This window comes from Rhinoraja longicauda, chromosome 4 (assembly GCF_053455715.1).
Source record: "Rhinoraja longicauda isolate Sanriku21f chromosome 4, sRhiLon1.1, whole genome shotgun sequence".
In the NCBI taxonomy this organism is placed as follows: domain Eukaryota; kingdom Metazoa; phylum Chordata; class Chondrichthyes; order Rajiformes; family Arhynchobatidae; genus Rhinoraja; species Rhinoraja longicauda.
In genome coordinates, this window is record NC_135956.1 from 52,289,869 (window position 1) to 52,305,005 (window position 15,137).

At 45.3% G+C, this 15,137-nt stretch overlaps 1 protein-coding gene across 1 annotated transcript in view; it reads right to left on the reverse strand.

The window, feature by feature from the left end:
- Positions 1-15,137, reverse strand: part of LOC144593016 (uncharacterized) — a 157,335-nt gene that overhangs the window by 73,731 nt on the left and 68,467 nt on the right. The window contains 5 exon segments of the mRNA XM_078398430.1: positions 4,910-4,963; positions 9,919-9,972; positions 10,073-10,126; positions 13,008-13,061; positions 14,994-15,047. Of these exon segments, the coding sequence (XP_078254556.1) occupies positions 4,910-4,963; positions 9,919-9,972; positions 10,073-10,126; positions 13,008-13,061; positions 14,994-15,047 (270 nt within the window).

Sequence of the window (15,137 nt, forward strand, 5' to 3'; positions counted from 1 at the left end):
GACTGATCTATCTCTCCCTCCTAACCCCATTCTCCTACCTTCTCCCCATAACTCCTGACACCCGTACTAATCAAAAATCTATCAATGCCGTAAAAATATCCACTGACTTGGCCTCCACAGCCTTCTGTGGCAAAGAATTCCACAGATTCACCACCCTATGACTAAAGAAATTTCTCCTCATCTCCTTCCTAATAGAACATCCTTTAATTCTGAGGCTATGACCTCTAATCCTAGACTCTCCCACCAGTCTTAGAATAAAGGGGAGGCCATTTAAAATTGAGGTGAGAAGAAACTTTTTCACCCAGACAGTTGTGAATTTGTGGAATTCTCTGCCAGAGGGCAGTGAAGGCCAAATCACTGGATGAATTTAAGAGAGAGTTAGATAGAGGGCTAGGGGCTAGGGGAATCTAGGGATATAGGGAGAAGGCAGGCACGGGTTACTGATTGTGGATGATCAGCCATGATCACAATGAATGGCGATGCTGGCTCGAAGGGCCAAATAGCCTCCTCCTGCACCTATTTTCTATGTTTCTATGTTTCTATGGTAGAAGTGAGGAACTCTCTCCTCAGTATTACCTCAAGTAGTGAATCAATGATTCACTACTTGATGTAACTAAAACATATCACAGAGCAGGATGCCAATGCAGATAAATTGAATGATGAAAGATAAACAATGATATCACAAGATAGCAAAAACAGGTAAGAGAGGCCATAATTGTGTACCACTAGAAATCATGCGACATTGATAATATTAATTATATTATCTTGGGAACTGTAGATGGTTTATATGCAACCAATAACATAGTTACCTCAGTACCATTAACCCCGCCTAGTTAACATCAATCATAACGCCTTCCCTTCCTGGGTACAGTTCAGTAGAGGAACGTAGCCAGTGCTTGAAGATGTATGTAATACGCTGTGCTATCATTAAAAGATGTTGTACGCTTTAAGAGTTTGTGAAGTACTAATGTACATGGTGTCGGAAGTGGAAGACACTTGCGTCTCCTGTCTGTCGGGTTTTATTTCTTTTTTTTGATTTGTGCCTTTTTGTGCTTAATCTCTCTGACCATGGCGTCCTCTTGCAGAAAGCCCGCGCAGCTTGTCTTTGATGCTGACATTTCTGAGCGCTGGGACACGTTTGAGTTTGATTTCACCCACTTTGTCAACGTCGCACATCGCGCTGATCCTGACTCCCTTAAAGCCTCCCTCCTACTCAACCTTGTCGGACCTGATGCCATGAAGAGAGCCAGAACTTTCACCTATGCTCCAGCGGTCCTGGGCGACGACGACGTGGAGATTACCCCTGCAGAATCTGCCAGTGACCCCGCTTGCCTGCTACGTAAGTTCAGGGAGATTTGTGACCTGCCCTCGAACCGCATTCTGCAGAGGGCACGGTTCTTTACAAGAAAACAGTTGCCGGATGAACCTGTTGAATGTTTTATTGCTGATTTGCGTTATCTCGCCCAGCGGTGCCGTTTTGGTGACATGACGGAGCAGCTCACTAGAGACATTTTAGTAACTGGCATGCGTGACCAGCAGCTACGATGTGAGCTTCTAAGGGATCCGGATCTAACGTTGGAAAAAGCTATGCATGCCTGCAGATTGTCTGAGGTCGTTGTATTGCCAGATGACCACCGAGACTCGGCCAATAAGTCTATCAACCTGGCTGGGTGTAGGAGACCCCAGCCTCGGATGGTAAACAATGCTTTTCTGCCGCGTGCCAACCCAGGTCCTGGTGAAGTGCCCCAAAAAAGGTGCCCAAACTGTAACTACATGCACCATAGACTGTCTACCTGCCCTGCTTATGGCAAATTTTGTAACTTTTGTAAAAAGTTAAACCACTTCTCTGCGGCCTGTCGCTCGATCCGTTCCCGTGGGAGACAGGCACAGATTTCCAGACCCAGTCTAAACATGCTGAGGCAATCTGATGGCTGTTACGATTTACAGCCCAGCCTGGTCGACTCCTACGAGGCAGATCCAATTAATCCTCCTGAGAATTCGAATGTGTTTACCCTCCTACACACAACCGCCCAACGCTCTGATCCCTCTGTAGCTCTGACTGTCAATGGTGTGTCCTTCCTTGCAAAGCTGGATACAGGTGCGAAGGTCAACGTATTGTCAATAAATCTTTTCAATAAGATAAGGAATAATGAGCCCCTGGTTGTTGACAACGCTACGTTGCATGCCTATGGTGGAGAAATTCTAAGGCCTGTGGGGAGGGCTGCTTTAACTTGTGTGCTGCAAAAGGCAACGAGAAACCTCGTTTTCTATGTTTTGAACTCTGACTGTGTAACCCTGCTGGGCAACCGTGCGTGCCAAGATCTTGGCCTGGTGTCCTTCGACCGCACGGTCCACAAACCCGACCCCTTGAAGGCAGCTGCCATCTCCGAGATGGCAGCCCCCACCGACGTGCCAGGTCTACAACGATTCTTAGGCATGGTGAACTACCTGGGGAAGTTTATACAAAACCTCAGTGAGCTGAGTGCTCCCCTGCGGCAATTGACAAAAAAGGATATTGCCTGGGCCTGGCTCCAACATCACCAGCAGGCCTTTGACTGCCTCAAGTCGAAATTGATTGACACCCCGACGTTGCGGTACTTCGATGTAAGTCGCCCCATCACCGTCACCTGTGACGCTTCCAAGTTCGGTCTGGGTGCGGCTTGCCTTCAGTCTGTCGATGGATCGTTACATCCTGTCTCCTATGCCTCCCGCACCATGACGGACACCGAGCAGCGGTACGCTCAGATCGAGAAAGAGCTGCTCGCGGTGGTGTTCGCCTGCTCCAAGTTCAGAGATTTCCTGTTCGGCAGCAGATTTACGGTCGAAACCGACCACCAGCCACTGGTGACCATCCTAAACAAGCCAATTCACGCTGCCCCCGCCAGGCTGCAGCGTATGATGCTACAGCTCCAGCGTTTCGAATTCGACATCATCTACAAGAAGGGCACCGAGATGCACATTGCGGACACCCTATCGCGCGCCCCGCGGACCTCCTGTGATCGCCACCCCTACGAAACAGAGGACTTGCTTGTACTGGGCGTTAATTTCATTCCCACCAAGCAGCTACAGGTGTTGGCCGAGCACACCGCTGCCGATCCAGTTTTGCAGCGGCTTGCCACTGTGATTAAAGCAGGGTGGCCAACAAAGCGCTCCGCTGCGCCATCTGAAACACAGCCTTTCTTCCTGGTCCGCGACGAATTGGTGCTCCAGAATGGCGTCATCGTCAAGGGACATAAAGTTGTGGTCCCGTCCTCCCTGTTTGACTCTTACTATTGCGCAGCCCATAGCGGACACCCTGGGGTCGATGCAACACTCGCCCACGCTCAGTGCCAATTCTACTGGCCCGGAATGGCCAAATATATCCGAGACCGAGTTTCTGCCTGCTCCACGTGCAACAGTCTTGCTCCACACCAGCAGCGACAGCCCCTGCTGCAACAGCCTGCCCCTGCCTTGGCCTGGTCCTCGTTGGCTGCTGACATCTTCGAGTGGCGTGGTAACCACTACCTTGTCCTGGTCGACTCATACTCAAACTGGTTCGAGGTGGATTTACTGACATCCCTCACGTCGGAGATGGTGATCCGAAAGCTGCGGAAACACTTCTCCACTTTTGGGTCCCCTGTCAGGCTGCAGACTGACAACGGCAGGCAGTTTACCAGCCGAGAATTCAAAAGTTTTGCGGACAAGTGGAATTTTGTGCATTTCACCAGCAGCCCTGAGTACCCACAGAGCAACGGACTTGCAGAACGGGCCGTCCGCAGCGCCAAGCATCTGATGGAACAGGCGAGACTTTCCAACACTGATTTGTACTTGGATCTCCTAAACCTCAGGAATGTTTCCAGGGATCCGGCCATGGGGTCACCTGCTCAGCGTCTGATGTCAAGGAATACCAGATCTACTATCCCGATTGCCCAGCGCCAGCTGCAACCTCGGGTGCTGGAGCCTGCCTCCGTGCAGAGGCGTATTCAAGAGAAGCATGACAGCCAGCGGCGTTCCCACGATCGGTCGTGCAGACCACTCGATCCTCTTTTGCCTGGACAGGTTGTTCGGTTGCAGACCGCCGGCGGTCACTCCCGTCTGGCCACCGTGGTTGGGGTGGCCGACTCACCTCGTTCGTACCTGGTGGACCATGAGGGCACCATCTACCGAAGAAGCCGACAACACCTGCTTGCGGTTAATGAGCCAAAGCCGCAGCCCCCGGGACCCTATGCCCCGCCGCTCTCATACCAGCAGCCGGCTGCCGTCCCGGCCAGCGTTCCTTGTATGCCTCGGTCCCCATATCGCGCGCCCGGTTCCCCTCTGCGCGGGTCCCCTGTTGCCGGTTCCCACTCTCCCGGTTCTACCACCGCACCTCCCTTCCCTGGTTCCCCTGCTGCCTCGTGTCCTCCGGTTTCTTCTGCTCTTTCGGGGGGAGGGGGAGACATTCGTACGCGCTCGGGCCGGATTAGTAAGCCACCTGTGCGCTATGGCGATTTTGCTTAATTCTGTTATTAATTCTGTTGTTGTGACAACAATCTGTTTAATTTTCTAGGGGGAAGGATGTAGATGGTTTATATGCAACCAATAACATAGTTACCTCAGTACCATTAACCCCGCCTAGTTAACATCAATCATAACGCCTTCCCTTCCTGGGTACAGTTCAGTAGAGGAACGTAGCCAGTGCTTGAAGATGTATGTAATACGCTGTGCTATCATTAAAAGATGTTGTACGCTTTAAGAGTTTGTGAAGTACTAATGTACAGGAACATGCAGTGGAAACACCTTGTTTGAAAACAAAGCTAACTTTATTTCATTAAGAACATATCGAAAATTAAACCTTACAAATAGTAGAAATGTATCAGAAGTTTATAAAACCTCTGCAAACTGAGCAGTCCTTTATTTCTTTCAGACACGAGTATTTAAACCCACTTACTGAAGGGCCAACTTGTCCAGCAGAGCCAGGCTTTCCTTTTTCACCTCTGCTACCCTGTAATGACATTGATCCATAATTTAAAAACAAGTTATTGACCCAAGATTACACTGATATACATAATTCAACACTTCCTGTAAAGTAACTAGGCAAAACAGCAAACGAAACAAATGATCATGTCTTCGACACAGCATTTTGGTCACCTGTCCTTATATATTCACACATGGCCCGGTCTTACTTTGAAGTTTGAATACTTTGACTGCTCCTGTGAAGTTAGTTGGAACAGATTACTACCTTAAGTGTAAGTGGTTGTTTGCTGAATTTCACCCATCATAGTCTCATTAGCAAATAAAAAATTCAAGCACAATTTCTGGAATGGAGACTTTATTGTCACATGTGCTAGGCACAGTGAAATTCTTTGCTGCATACCCAATGTATACAAATAGCGGCCACCTACAGTGCTGACAACGTTACAAAGCACGCTGGCTCCTCCTTTTGTTCTCCCCCCCCCCCTCCCCACACAGCAGTTCCCCCATCCGGCGATCCCCATTGTCTTTTGTTCTCCCCCCTCCCCAATTGTCCATTGTTCTCCCCCCACTTCCCTCACAATGGTCCCCTCACGCCGGGTTCTCTGTTGTTCTTCCCCCTCCCTCACGGTGGTCCTCCACGCCCTCATTGATCGTTGACCACGGGTCGACCCGCGAGTCATCGCTGCCGCCATAAGGCTTCACCACCGCCGAGGCCCCATCATTGCAAGGCTTTGCCACCGCTTCACCGCCGCTGAGGGAGGCCTCACCGCTGTCGACGCCCCACTTCACGCCTCCGTGCTGCCAACCCGGGCCCCAGCTGCAGACTCCGTCGGCCGCCCTGCCGACCCGGACTCAGGCCCGCGAGGCCTCGGCTTCTCCGTCTGACCCGCGAGGCCCGGCCGGGCCCCGACCTGGGCTTCTGCGCGGCGATCCGGGAGCCATCGAGACCGCACCGCCTCGATAAAGGCCTCCGGCCACTTATTTCTATTTATAGCTCCACAATTAAACTGAAACAGGACTGTTCTGATTCTGTTTCTCTTTCCACAAACATTGCCTGACCTCCTGTGTTTCCAACAATTTGTGTTTTCATTTCAGATTTCTGGCAACAGTAGTTGTTTTTTAATTTTGAGGCAATATTGTGTTCCCTATGACCATTTCAATTCATTAAAATCTTGGGAGGAATATATGAATGGTAAGCAGGCAAAAGGCAAACTTTCACCCACCTGAATATACTGAGATGATTTATGCTTTGTTACTAGTGCAAATACAGGGAATTAAAATCACAGCCATCCACTCAAAAGCAGAGCAGAAAGCCAATTTGCACTGCCAGCAAATAATACAAGAATTAACCGGTTTCTGGTCCACTTAGAACTGTTTGTAAGGTTGAGGTTTTGCCTGCTATTAAAGTAGAACTGGTGAAGAAGTCTAAATATTATTGTAGAATTGTGGTCAATAACATAAACTGTTTCATAATCTTGCCCTTAATAAAAAATATCAGTTTCATGATATAGCTCTCTATTAATATGCAAATCCATAAGCAAGCTCAGAGAAAGAACACCTACATCAAGTTGCAAATTGGCACAAGCAGTTGGTCCATTTACACCACTGTATCGTTTGCCTGGCACAAATAACAGTTCACTCTCGGCTTCTCTGTGGTTCTGAAGAATTTGCCACAATTGCATATAAATTGCTTATGAAACACACAGAACTTTCATCTTACACGGTGCCTTTTAAACAATGGGATAATAGTTATTGCAATGCTAAATAAACTCATTGATGCTGGAACAGGACTGCTTAATCTGCTAAACCTCGTTTCTTCATGTGAAAAATCCTTTTGAGATATCAAATCATATTTTCTCTTTGCTGAAATCAATCTTTCTATTACCCTTTCTGTACCTGATTTGACTTAGGTTTATTCTCTTCATTGTGCCTCTGATTCAGTCTCAGTCCTTAAATATCATGAGTTAAGGGATTAATTTGTTGGTGGTCTACTTCACTAATGGCCCATATGCCCCAGTGACCTTCCCAACACATTTTTCCCTCCAGCAATTTATGAGCTGAATTGTATAGCAATCCATCCAACTACAGCAAGACTCAGAACATCTGCTATCCTATTGTCGGGAAATCCAGGTGGTTCAGCATCTGGCTCATCAGATGATGTTGGGTGCTCCCTTTCCACTCACCTGGGCCCAGTTACCATGTTTCCTGTGAACTAGAGCCTCATCTCCTATTCCCCCCCCCCCCCCCCTTTTAAATTACCTCGCTCACTGGGAAATATATCATAATGCATTTGGATAATGCCTGGTTTAGGGAGCATTAGCTAGAAGGAGAGCTAATACTCCAAACTTGGATTGTTTTCTCTGAAGTGTCAGAGCTGAGGGGCGATCTGATAGAAGAATGTAAAATGATGAGAGGCATTGCCAGGGCAGATAATCAAAGTATTTTTCCATGGCAAAATGTCAAATACAGGGCACAGTTTTAAGGTGAAAAGGGGAAAAGTTTAAATGAGATTTATATGGCAAGATTTTTCACACAGAGCTGCCAGGGAAAGTGGTAGAAGCAGATACAACAGCAAAGTTTAAGAGGAATCTCCACAGACACATAAACAAGCAGGAAATGAATTGATATCAGCCATGTTGAATTGAAATTGGCACCATGTTCAGCACATACATGGTGGACTGAAGGACCTGTACTTTTCCATGTACTAATGCTGTGTAAAACCTAACAAAAAAAAGAATTAACAATGTTTTTGGGTATCGATAGAACTTACATCCAATAATTCCGAAAAGCTGTCAATCCAGCAACACCAAAATCCCAAGTGTGTTAGAATATCAGAAATTTACTGTAATTGATTTTTGTGTTTTGTTGACCATGCACACAGCAGCCTTTGTGTGATGGAGGGTTTGAATTTGAATGTTTAGGGTGCGATGTGGATAACCAAGCAAGTAGACTGCTTTGGATGGTACTGTACTTCCTGAGAATTCTTGAAGCTACACTCAGTGGGACACAGTGCAGGCACGGTGCATCACTGGTAGTGGGAATGAATGTGTGAGGCTGATAGGGAACAGAGGGATGCCATGGTTGGCCTCAGCATTACAGGATTGTGAGGGTTCACAAGTTTAAAATGGGTTGGGAAAAGAGGATTGGGAGTATAATTCAAAGCTGTGACCAGTAGTGTTGAACAGAAATGGACATACAGTATCAGTCACATGTCAATGTAACTGTTTAGTGGATCATAAAATCCATCTTCCCAGTTGGAATTTTGGGAGCAAGCCAGCTGGAGGCTGTGTGTTGCCCAGTTCCCTGGGGGAGTCATTTTACTTGCTCCAAGTGCCCAATTTTACCTCCAAGAAGAAGATAACAATGAATGCCAATGACCACAACTTGGCCAATGACCACAACTTACTTGATGCTCCGAACAACAACAGGGCATCTGTAGGCAAGGCCTGTGCCAGAAGCATAGCCCCAAATGAACCAAATGAACCCCACGGTAGTGCAGCGGTAGAGTTGCTGCTTTACAGCGAATGCAGCGCCGGAGACTCAGGTTCGATCCTGACTACGGGTGCTGCACTGTAAGGAGTTTGTACGTTCTCCCCGTGACCTGCGTGGGTTTTCTCCGAGATCTTCGGTTTCCTCCCACACTCCAAAGACGTACAGGTATGTAGGTTAATTGGCTGGGTAAATGTAAAAAAAATTGTCCCTAGTGGGTGTAGGATAGTGTTAATGTACGGGGATCGCTGGGCGGCACGGACTTGGTGGGCCGAAAAGGCCTGTTTCCGGCTGTATATATATGATATGAAATGATATGAAAACCAATCTGAGCAAACACTAAAACTGGGGAATTGGTCCAAGGGGGATAAATGTGGAGCACAGAGCTGTGGAGGTTGGGGGGGGGGGGGAATGTAACTTGGAGTAGTGTTTTTGAACAAGATGGTAGGGTGGTGGGGAAGCTCATTAAATCCACTGCAAAGAAAAATGGCATAGAGCCAGTGTGAGGCCTATCTATTGCTTTGAAACAGGGTAGTGTACGAACATAAAAGATACAAAGTGCTGGAGTAACTCAGCATTCTCCAGCGATGCTGGCTGACCCACTGATTTACTCCAGTATTTTGTGTCTTTTTTTACAAACCAGCACCTGCAGTTCCTTGTTTCTAATATACGAAAGCTGGTGACAGGAGCAGACTGGAGCATCCGGTGAAAACCCATGTGGTCACAGGGACAATGTGCAAACTCCACACAAACCTCGCCCAATGTCTGGATTGAACATGTGTAACTGGCGTTGTGAAGCAGCAGCTCCTCAAAAGGTTATTAGTTCAAGTCTCAACTCACAACACAACATCTAGGCATATTGCAATGTGGTTCTTGGGAAGTGCTGCACTGTTCAAAATGCTGTCTTTCAGATAAAATATTAAACTGAACCATGGGGAAATGAAAAAAACTCAGTGGCACTGTGTTGAAGAAAGACAGAGTTATTATCCTTAGAAGCTTGGCCAAATTTATTGAAAGAACCTGATAAAGCAGATCTGGAGAAGTCTCATCTAAATGGAGCAAGTAGAACCAGTGGGCATGTTTCAGAATAAGGGTTTGCCTATTTAAGACTGAGATAAAATGGAATTCCTTCTCTCAGAGGGTGATGAATCTTAGGAATTCCCTACACTGCAGCTCTGTGGAGGTTGTGTCACTAAATATATTCAAGGATGAAGGTAGTTCATGGAAGAGTCAAAGCCTGAAGGAACATGTAGAAAAACGAAGGCCAAGATTAGATCAGCTGCGACCACATTGGATGGTGGGGCAGGCTCAAGGGAGGTAGATCCTGCTCCTGTTACTGTGGTCATATTCATCTCAGAAACTTTGATGTATTAGGCCACATTGTATTTGTTAGCGGGCTTGAACTTTCCATTACATCAAAACACACAGGAAATCATTCAAATCTCATTTACACAAGCCCAAACCTTATGGTGAGAATACGCAAAAAAACCCTACCCTTTTTCCAGGAACTCCTGGTAATCCGTCTCGTCCTATTGGTCCTTCAGGTCCCTATAAGATATGCCATGTGGACCAAATCAAGATTAATGGTTTGCATTAAAAACCAAAATTGTTTATTTGAATTGTTGATATGGTTTCACTCAATGCATACCTTTGCACCTGAAGGGCCTGGCACTCCTGGATAGCCCAGTTGTCCTTTTTCACCCTAATGGCACAATTAAACAAAAAGAGGGACATTAAGTTTTCTCTTTACAAACAATTCATTCTGTAAGTATTTCACCAGCACTACTCATTTCTAATCAGGATTATCTTTCATGACTTTTCCTTTCCTGTCTTTATGGTCCATTTTTCATTTCTTGAAGAATGATTATTGATGGCACGTTCCTGAGGGGAAATGTTAAATGTTGCAGCACTCAGTTCCTGGTGCGGGATTTTTACTGGAAAGGATGTGGAAATTAGTTTTATTTGGAGGTTTAGTTAGAGCAAAATAAGTTTGTGTGGGTTTAAAATCTTGGATGTGACACAGATGGGCAATGCTGAAGAAAAATCCGTGAAGTATCTGCTCCAGAGTCTCTTATACAATGAAAAGTAAAGAGATTCCAGTGAACTAACCATTCTCTTGTTGTGGCCCCTATGTTATTCATCACTGTATGTATAACATGACATTAAAGAATAGATCCTCATGAAAGGTGAACCACTGACTTATTAGCAAATTCTGCTTCATTCCATGAACCCAATGCTGTATCCAGCTAGCTCTCCCTGGATCCTATGTGATCTTACCTTCCACAACAGCCTACCATGCTGAACCTTATCAACGGCCTTTTAGAAGTCCATATAGACAATGTCTACCACCTTGCCCTATTCAATCTTTTTTGATTATTTCATCAGAAAAGGCAATGAAATTTATGAATAATCTCCCATGTAAAAAACCATGCCGACTATCCAAATGCACATATAACTTATCCCTCGGAATACTCTCCAGTAACTTAGTTACCACAAATATTAGGCTCACTGGTCTATAGTTCCCTGGCATTCTCTTGAACCCTTCTTAAATAAAGGCTAAAACATTAGCCACCCTCCAGTCATCCGTCACCTCACCCATATCTAATGATGATTCATATATCTCAGCTATGGTACCACCAATTTCTTCTCTAGCTTCCCACAGCAACCTCAGATATATCTGCTTAGGTGCAAGAGATTTATCGATCTTCATAGGTTCTAGGATGTCCAGTCCCCTCTCAACCATAAAATGGACTGTCCTCAAGACATGTGTAGGAAAGCACTGCAGATGCTGGTTTAAATCGAAGATAGATACAAAATGCTGGAGTGACTCAGCGGGTCAGGCAGCATCTCAGGAAGGAATGGGTGACATTTCGGGTCGAGACCCTTCTTCAGACTGATGTCAGGGGAGTGGGCGGTACAAAGATAAAATATAGTCCGAGACAGTAAGACTGGTAGGAGAACTGGGAAGGGTGAGGGGATGGAGAAAGAGGGAAAGCAAGGGCTACTTGAAGTTAGTGAAGTCAATGTTCATACCGCTGGGGTGTAAGCTACCCAAACAAAATATGAGGTGCTGTTCCTCCAATTAGCGCTGGGCCTCACTCTGAGAACAGAGGAGGCCCAGGACAGAAAGGTCAGCGTGGGAATGGGAGGGGGAAATTAAAGTGTTGATCACCAGGAGATCAGGTAGGTTTAGGCGGACTGAGCGGAGGTGTTCAGTAAAACAATCGTTGAGCCTGCACTTGGTCTCGCCGATATACAGGAGACCACATCTGGAACAGCGGATACAGTAGATGAGATAGGAAGAGGTGCAAGTGAACCTCTGCCTCACTTGTAAAGGCTGCCTGCAATTTCCCGGAATATTTGTTTTTATAATTTCCATTAACTATTTAGGGGTCTTTGGTATATTCCCAACAAGGTACTACTCCCCCTTTTAAGTATCAGCTCCACCCATATAGACTCACTGGATGAACTATTGGTAATGTCATCAAGCACCACTGCCATGACGTTCTCCGTAAACAGTAAAGGAACTCTCCCTCTTCATTTAGACAATAGACAATAGGTGCAGGAGGAGGCCATTCAGCCCTTCGAGCCAGCACCGCCATTCAATGTGATCATGGCTGATCATTCTCAATCAGTACCCCGTTCCTGCCTTCTCCCCATACCCTCTGACTCCACTATCCTTAAAAGCTCTATCTAGCTCTCTCTTGAATGCATTCAGAGAATTGGCCTCCACTGCCTTCTGAGGCAGAGAATTCCACAGATTCACAACTCTCTGACTGAAAAAGGTTTTCCTCATCTCAGTTCTAAATGGCCTACCCTTTATTCTTAAACTGTGGCCCCTTGTTCTGGACTCCCCCAACATTGGGAACATGTTTCCTGCCTCTAACGTGTCCAACCCCTTAATAATCTTATACGTTTCGATAAGATCTCCTCTCATCCTAAATTCCAGTGTATACAAGCCTAGTCACTATACTCCTGGTTCTGTCTTGACTGTAGCACCTACACCCTGATACATTAAGCTGCTGTCTTGTCCCACCTTAGATAGGTTACTGTAACGGCGATAAAGTCTCAGTTGCACGTGCCTATCAATGCACTGAGTCGATCTGCCTTGCCCATCAGATCCCTCACATTGAAATAAAGGCATTTCAGCTTTGTGCCCTGCCATGCTTTGCTTTGCTCTCCCCAGAGCCCTCATCCCTAACTCCCACCACCTCCCAAAACCTTTCCCTTCTCCCACAAGACACTTAACTCCAGGCAGTGGACCACTCCTTCCCCCCCCTACTGCCAGGATCTGACCACAGCAGCACCTGGGCCCGTTCAGGCCCCTGCCCATGGACTCAATAAGCTCCCCCCCCCCCCTCACTTTGCCGAGGGAGACATATGACTACAGTACAGCACCACCTGAGTCCTTGGTTTTCAGGGATTAATGAGGCTTGCAGAGATGGGCGCATGACCGAAACATACACTGGTATAACAGCAAAACATCATATAGATCACCTCTGGAGGCACACAGCAATTGTCACGTCATAAAATCAAGTTACAAACTGAATCTGTTGCTTAAGGAGTGAAAACAAATTTCCTACTCTGTATCCTCTCAGTCCAGGTTCCCCTTGAGGTCCAGCCAAACCGGGTTTACCCTGAAAAGGAGGAAGGAATACAAGTCAGATAACTAATTAAAAGGTGGAGTCACACAAGGCAAGAGGTGTGAACAGTTTCCTATTTTAAAAATGCATACACATATATAAAATCATGATGGAGGTTTACGCGGCTGGATTTACACTACATGTGACCACTGAAGGGGGGTGGGGGGATTATTGGACTCTAAGTAAATGGTCCGTTTTGCAATTTCCCATAAAAGTTGCGTAATCTGTACATGCGTCAAGAAACAAAAGCTGCAAAAAAATAAATTGTGCTTATTATCTACTTTTTTTAACACACATTTTCTTTCATACCTTTGGTGGTAATTTGTGAAATCTGTCTGGGCTAATTTTTGTAGCTGTGACGTGCGAGTTACAGTACCTATATTGCATTATTTTTCTATCTCTACATAATTAAAAGGAAGTGGAATTATTGAAGGGAACACAGAGCGAAGGGTCCTTCTGACCATCAAAGGTGGTTTATGAAAATATCCACTAAATCTGACAAGGTGCAAAAGTTTTGCTCAAAGCAAGTCATATGCTGGCAACGTTATTGCAACTGTTTTGATGAAGTGAACCATTAATCAATTAAAGAAAATACAGTTGTTCGTATGTTTTTTCAGAAGTATTCTGTAAATGTGTTGGTAATATGAAGAAAATGCACCATTGGGAGGAAGTTGGATGATGGAGAGGAGAGAGTGAGAATGGCAAATTTATATTGCTCAGAATAAGCAGACATTGACATTGTACATAGTCCTCTCGAATAGAAACTCAAAACCAATGGGTTATGATAACAACAGTTTAGCTACAGCTGCCAGTTTTATAGAAAATGTATTCCATGTAACACAAGTGATTGCAAATATATGTCCTTGCATAGTACTGAAAAATCTTCCACCATCTAATAATAATAATAATAATACATTTTATTTATATAGCGCTTTTCATATACTCAAAGACGCTTTACAGAGATTTTGAGAACATAGGGAAATTAATAAATAGATAAATAAGTAAATAAATAAATGAACAGAGAAAGGAGACAGTAGGTGAGGTGACCTTCAGTGGTTGAAGGCAGTACTGAACAGGTGATGGGTGAATCTGGGTACTAATGGGTGAATCTGGATAGCAAACATACAGAAAGATTACTTCCTTCAGCAGTGAATCCACGAGAAAGCATATGAATTTAAATCTGTCCCCCAAAGACAACAAGAGAATTTCCATCAGAATGATCAGTCTAAAGAAGGATCCCAACCCATTCCTTCTCTCCAGAGATGCTGCCAGTCCTCCAGCATTTGGTATCTACCTTCGATTTAAACCAGCATCTGCAGTTCTTTCCTGCACAAGAGATTTTCCATGATGGAATCTACCATTACGGTACAAGATGGTTCATGCTGGATGATTTGAGTCTCTCTGTTGTAGCAAAGGATGGAATTCTACTATATGAATGGTATGTAGTACGTTCCCACGTAGCAACCAGGGATTTATTTGGCAGCTGCAAGGCATATAACTCACAAATTGTTACAACCCTGGAGACCATGGGAGAGTCTCTCTCCCTGACATACATGTCACCATGTTGGGAATGGGACTGTTGGTGGAAGGTGGTGAGGTGAGATTAATATGGGTTAAGTGAATTTGGATCCAGCCACATTCTATCAGAAATAGGATCAAAGACAGTGGTTAAACAATTTAAAAAAATCAACAAAAATAATATCACAGAATAAACAGACAGTCAGGGTGGCTAAACAGATGATTATGCTAGAGCAAGATAACTCTTAAGAAAGAGAGGAGACACTCATTAGTTTTATATTTAGAAGAAGTAGGCAGACAATCAATGTGATCAGGTAGACCAGATGGACAAATGGTCTTATATGTAAGCCATTTCAATGATATGATCTTATGTTGTTGTCAGATGAATAGTGAGTAGTGACCTTTTACCTGCATGCCTGCGGATCCGAATTGGCCTGGAATACCCGGTTTGCCAAGCAATCCCTTCAAAATAAAGCATAAAGCGTGTAAGAAATAGTAACTCTACAATGAATATTCTTGATTATAAAAAAAATGAAAATTAGCAGAAGGTGT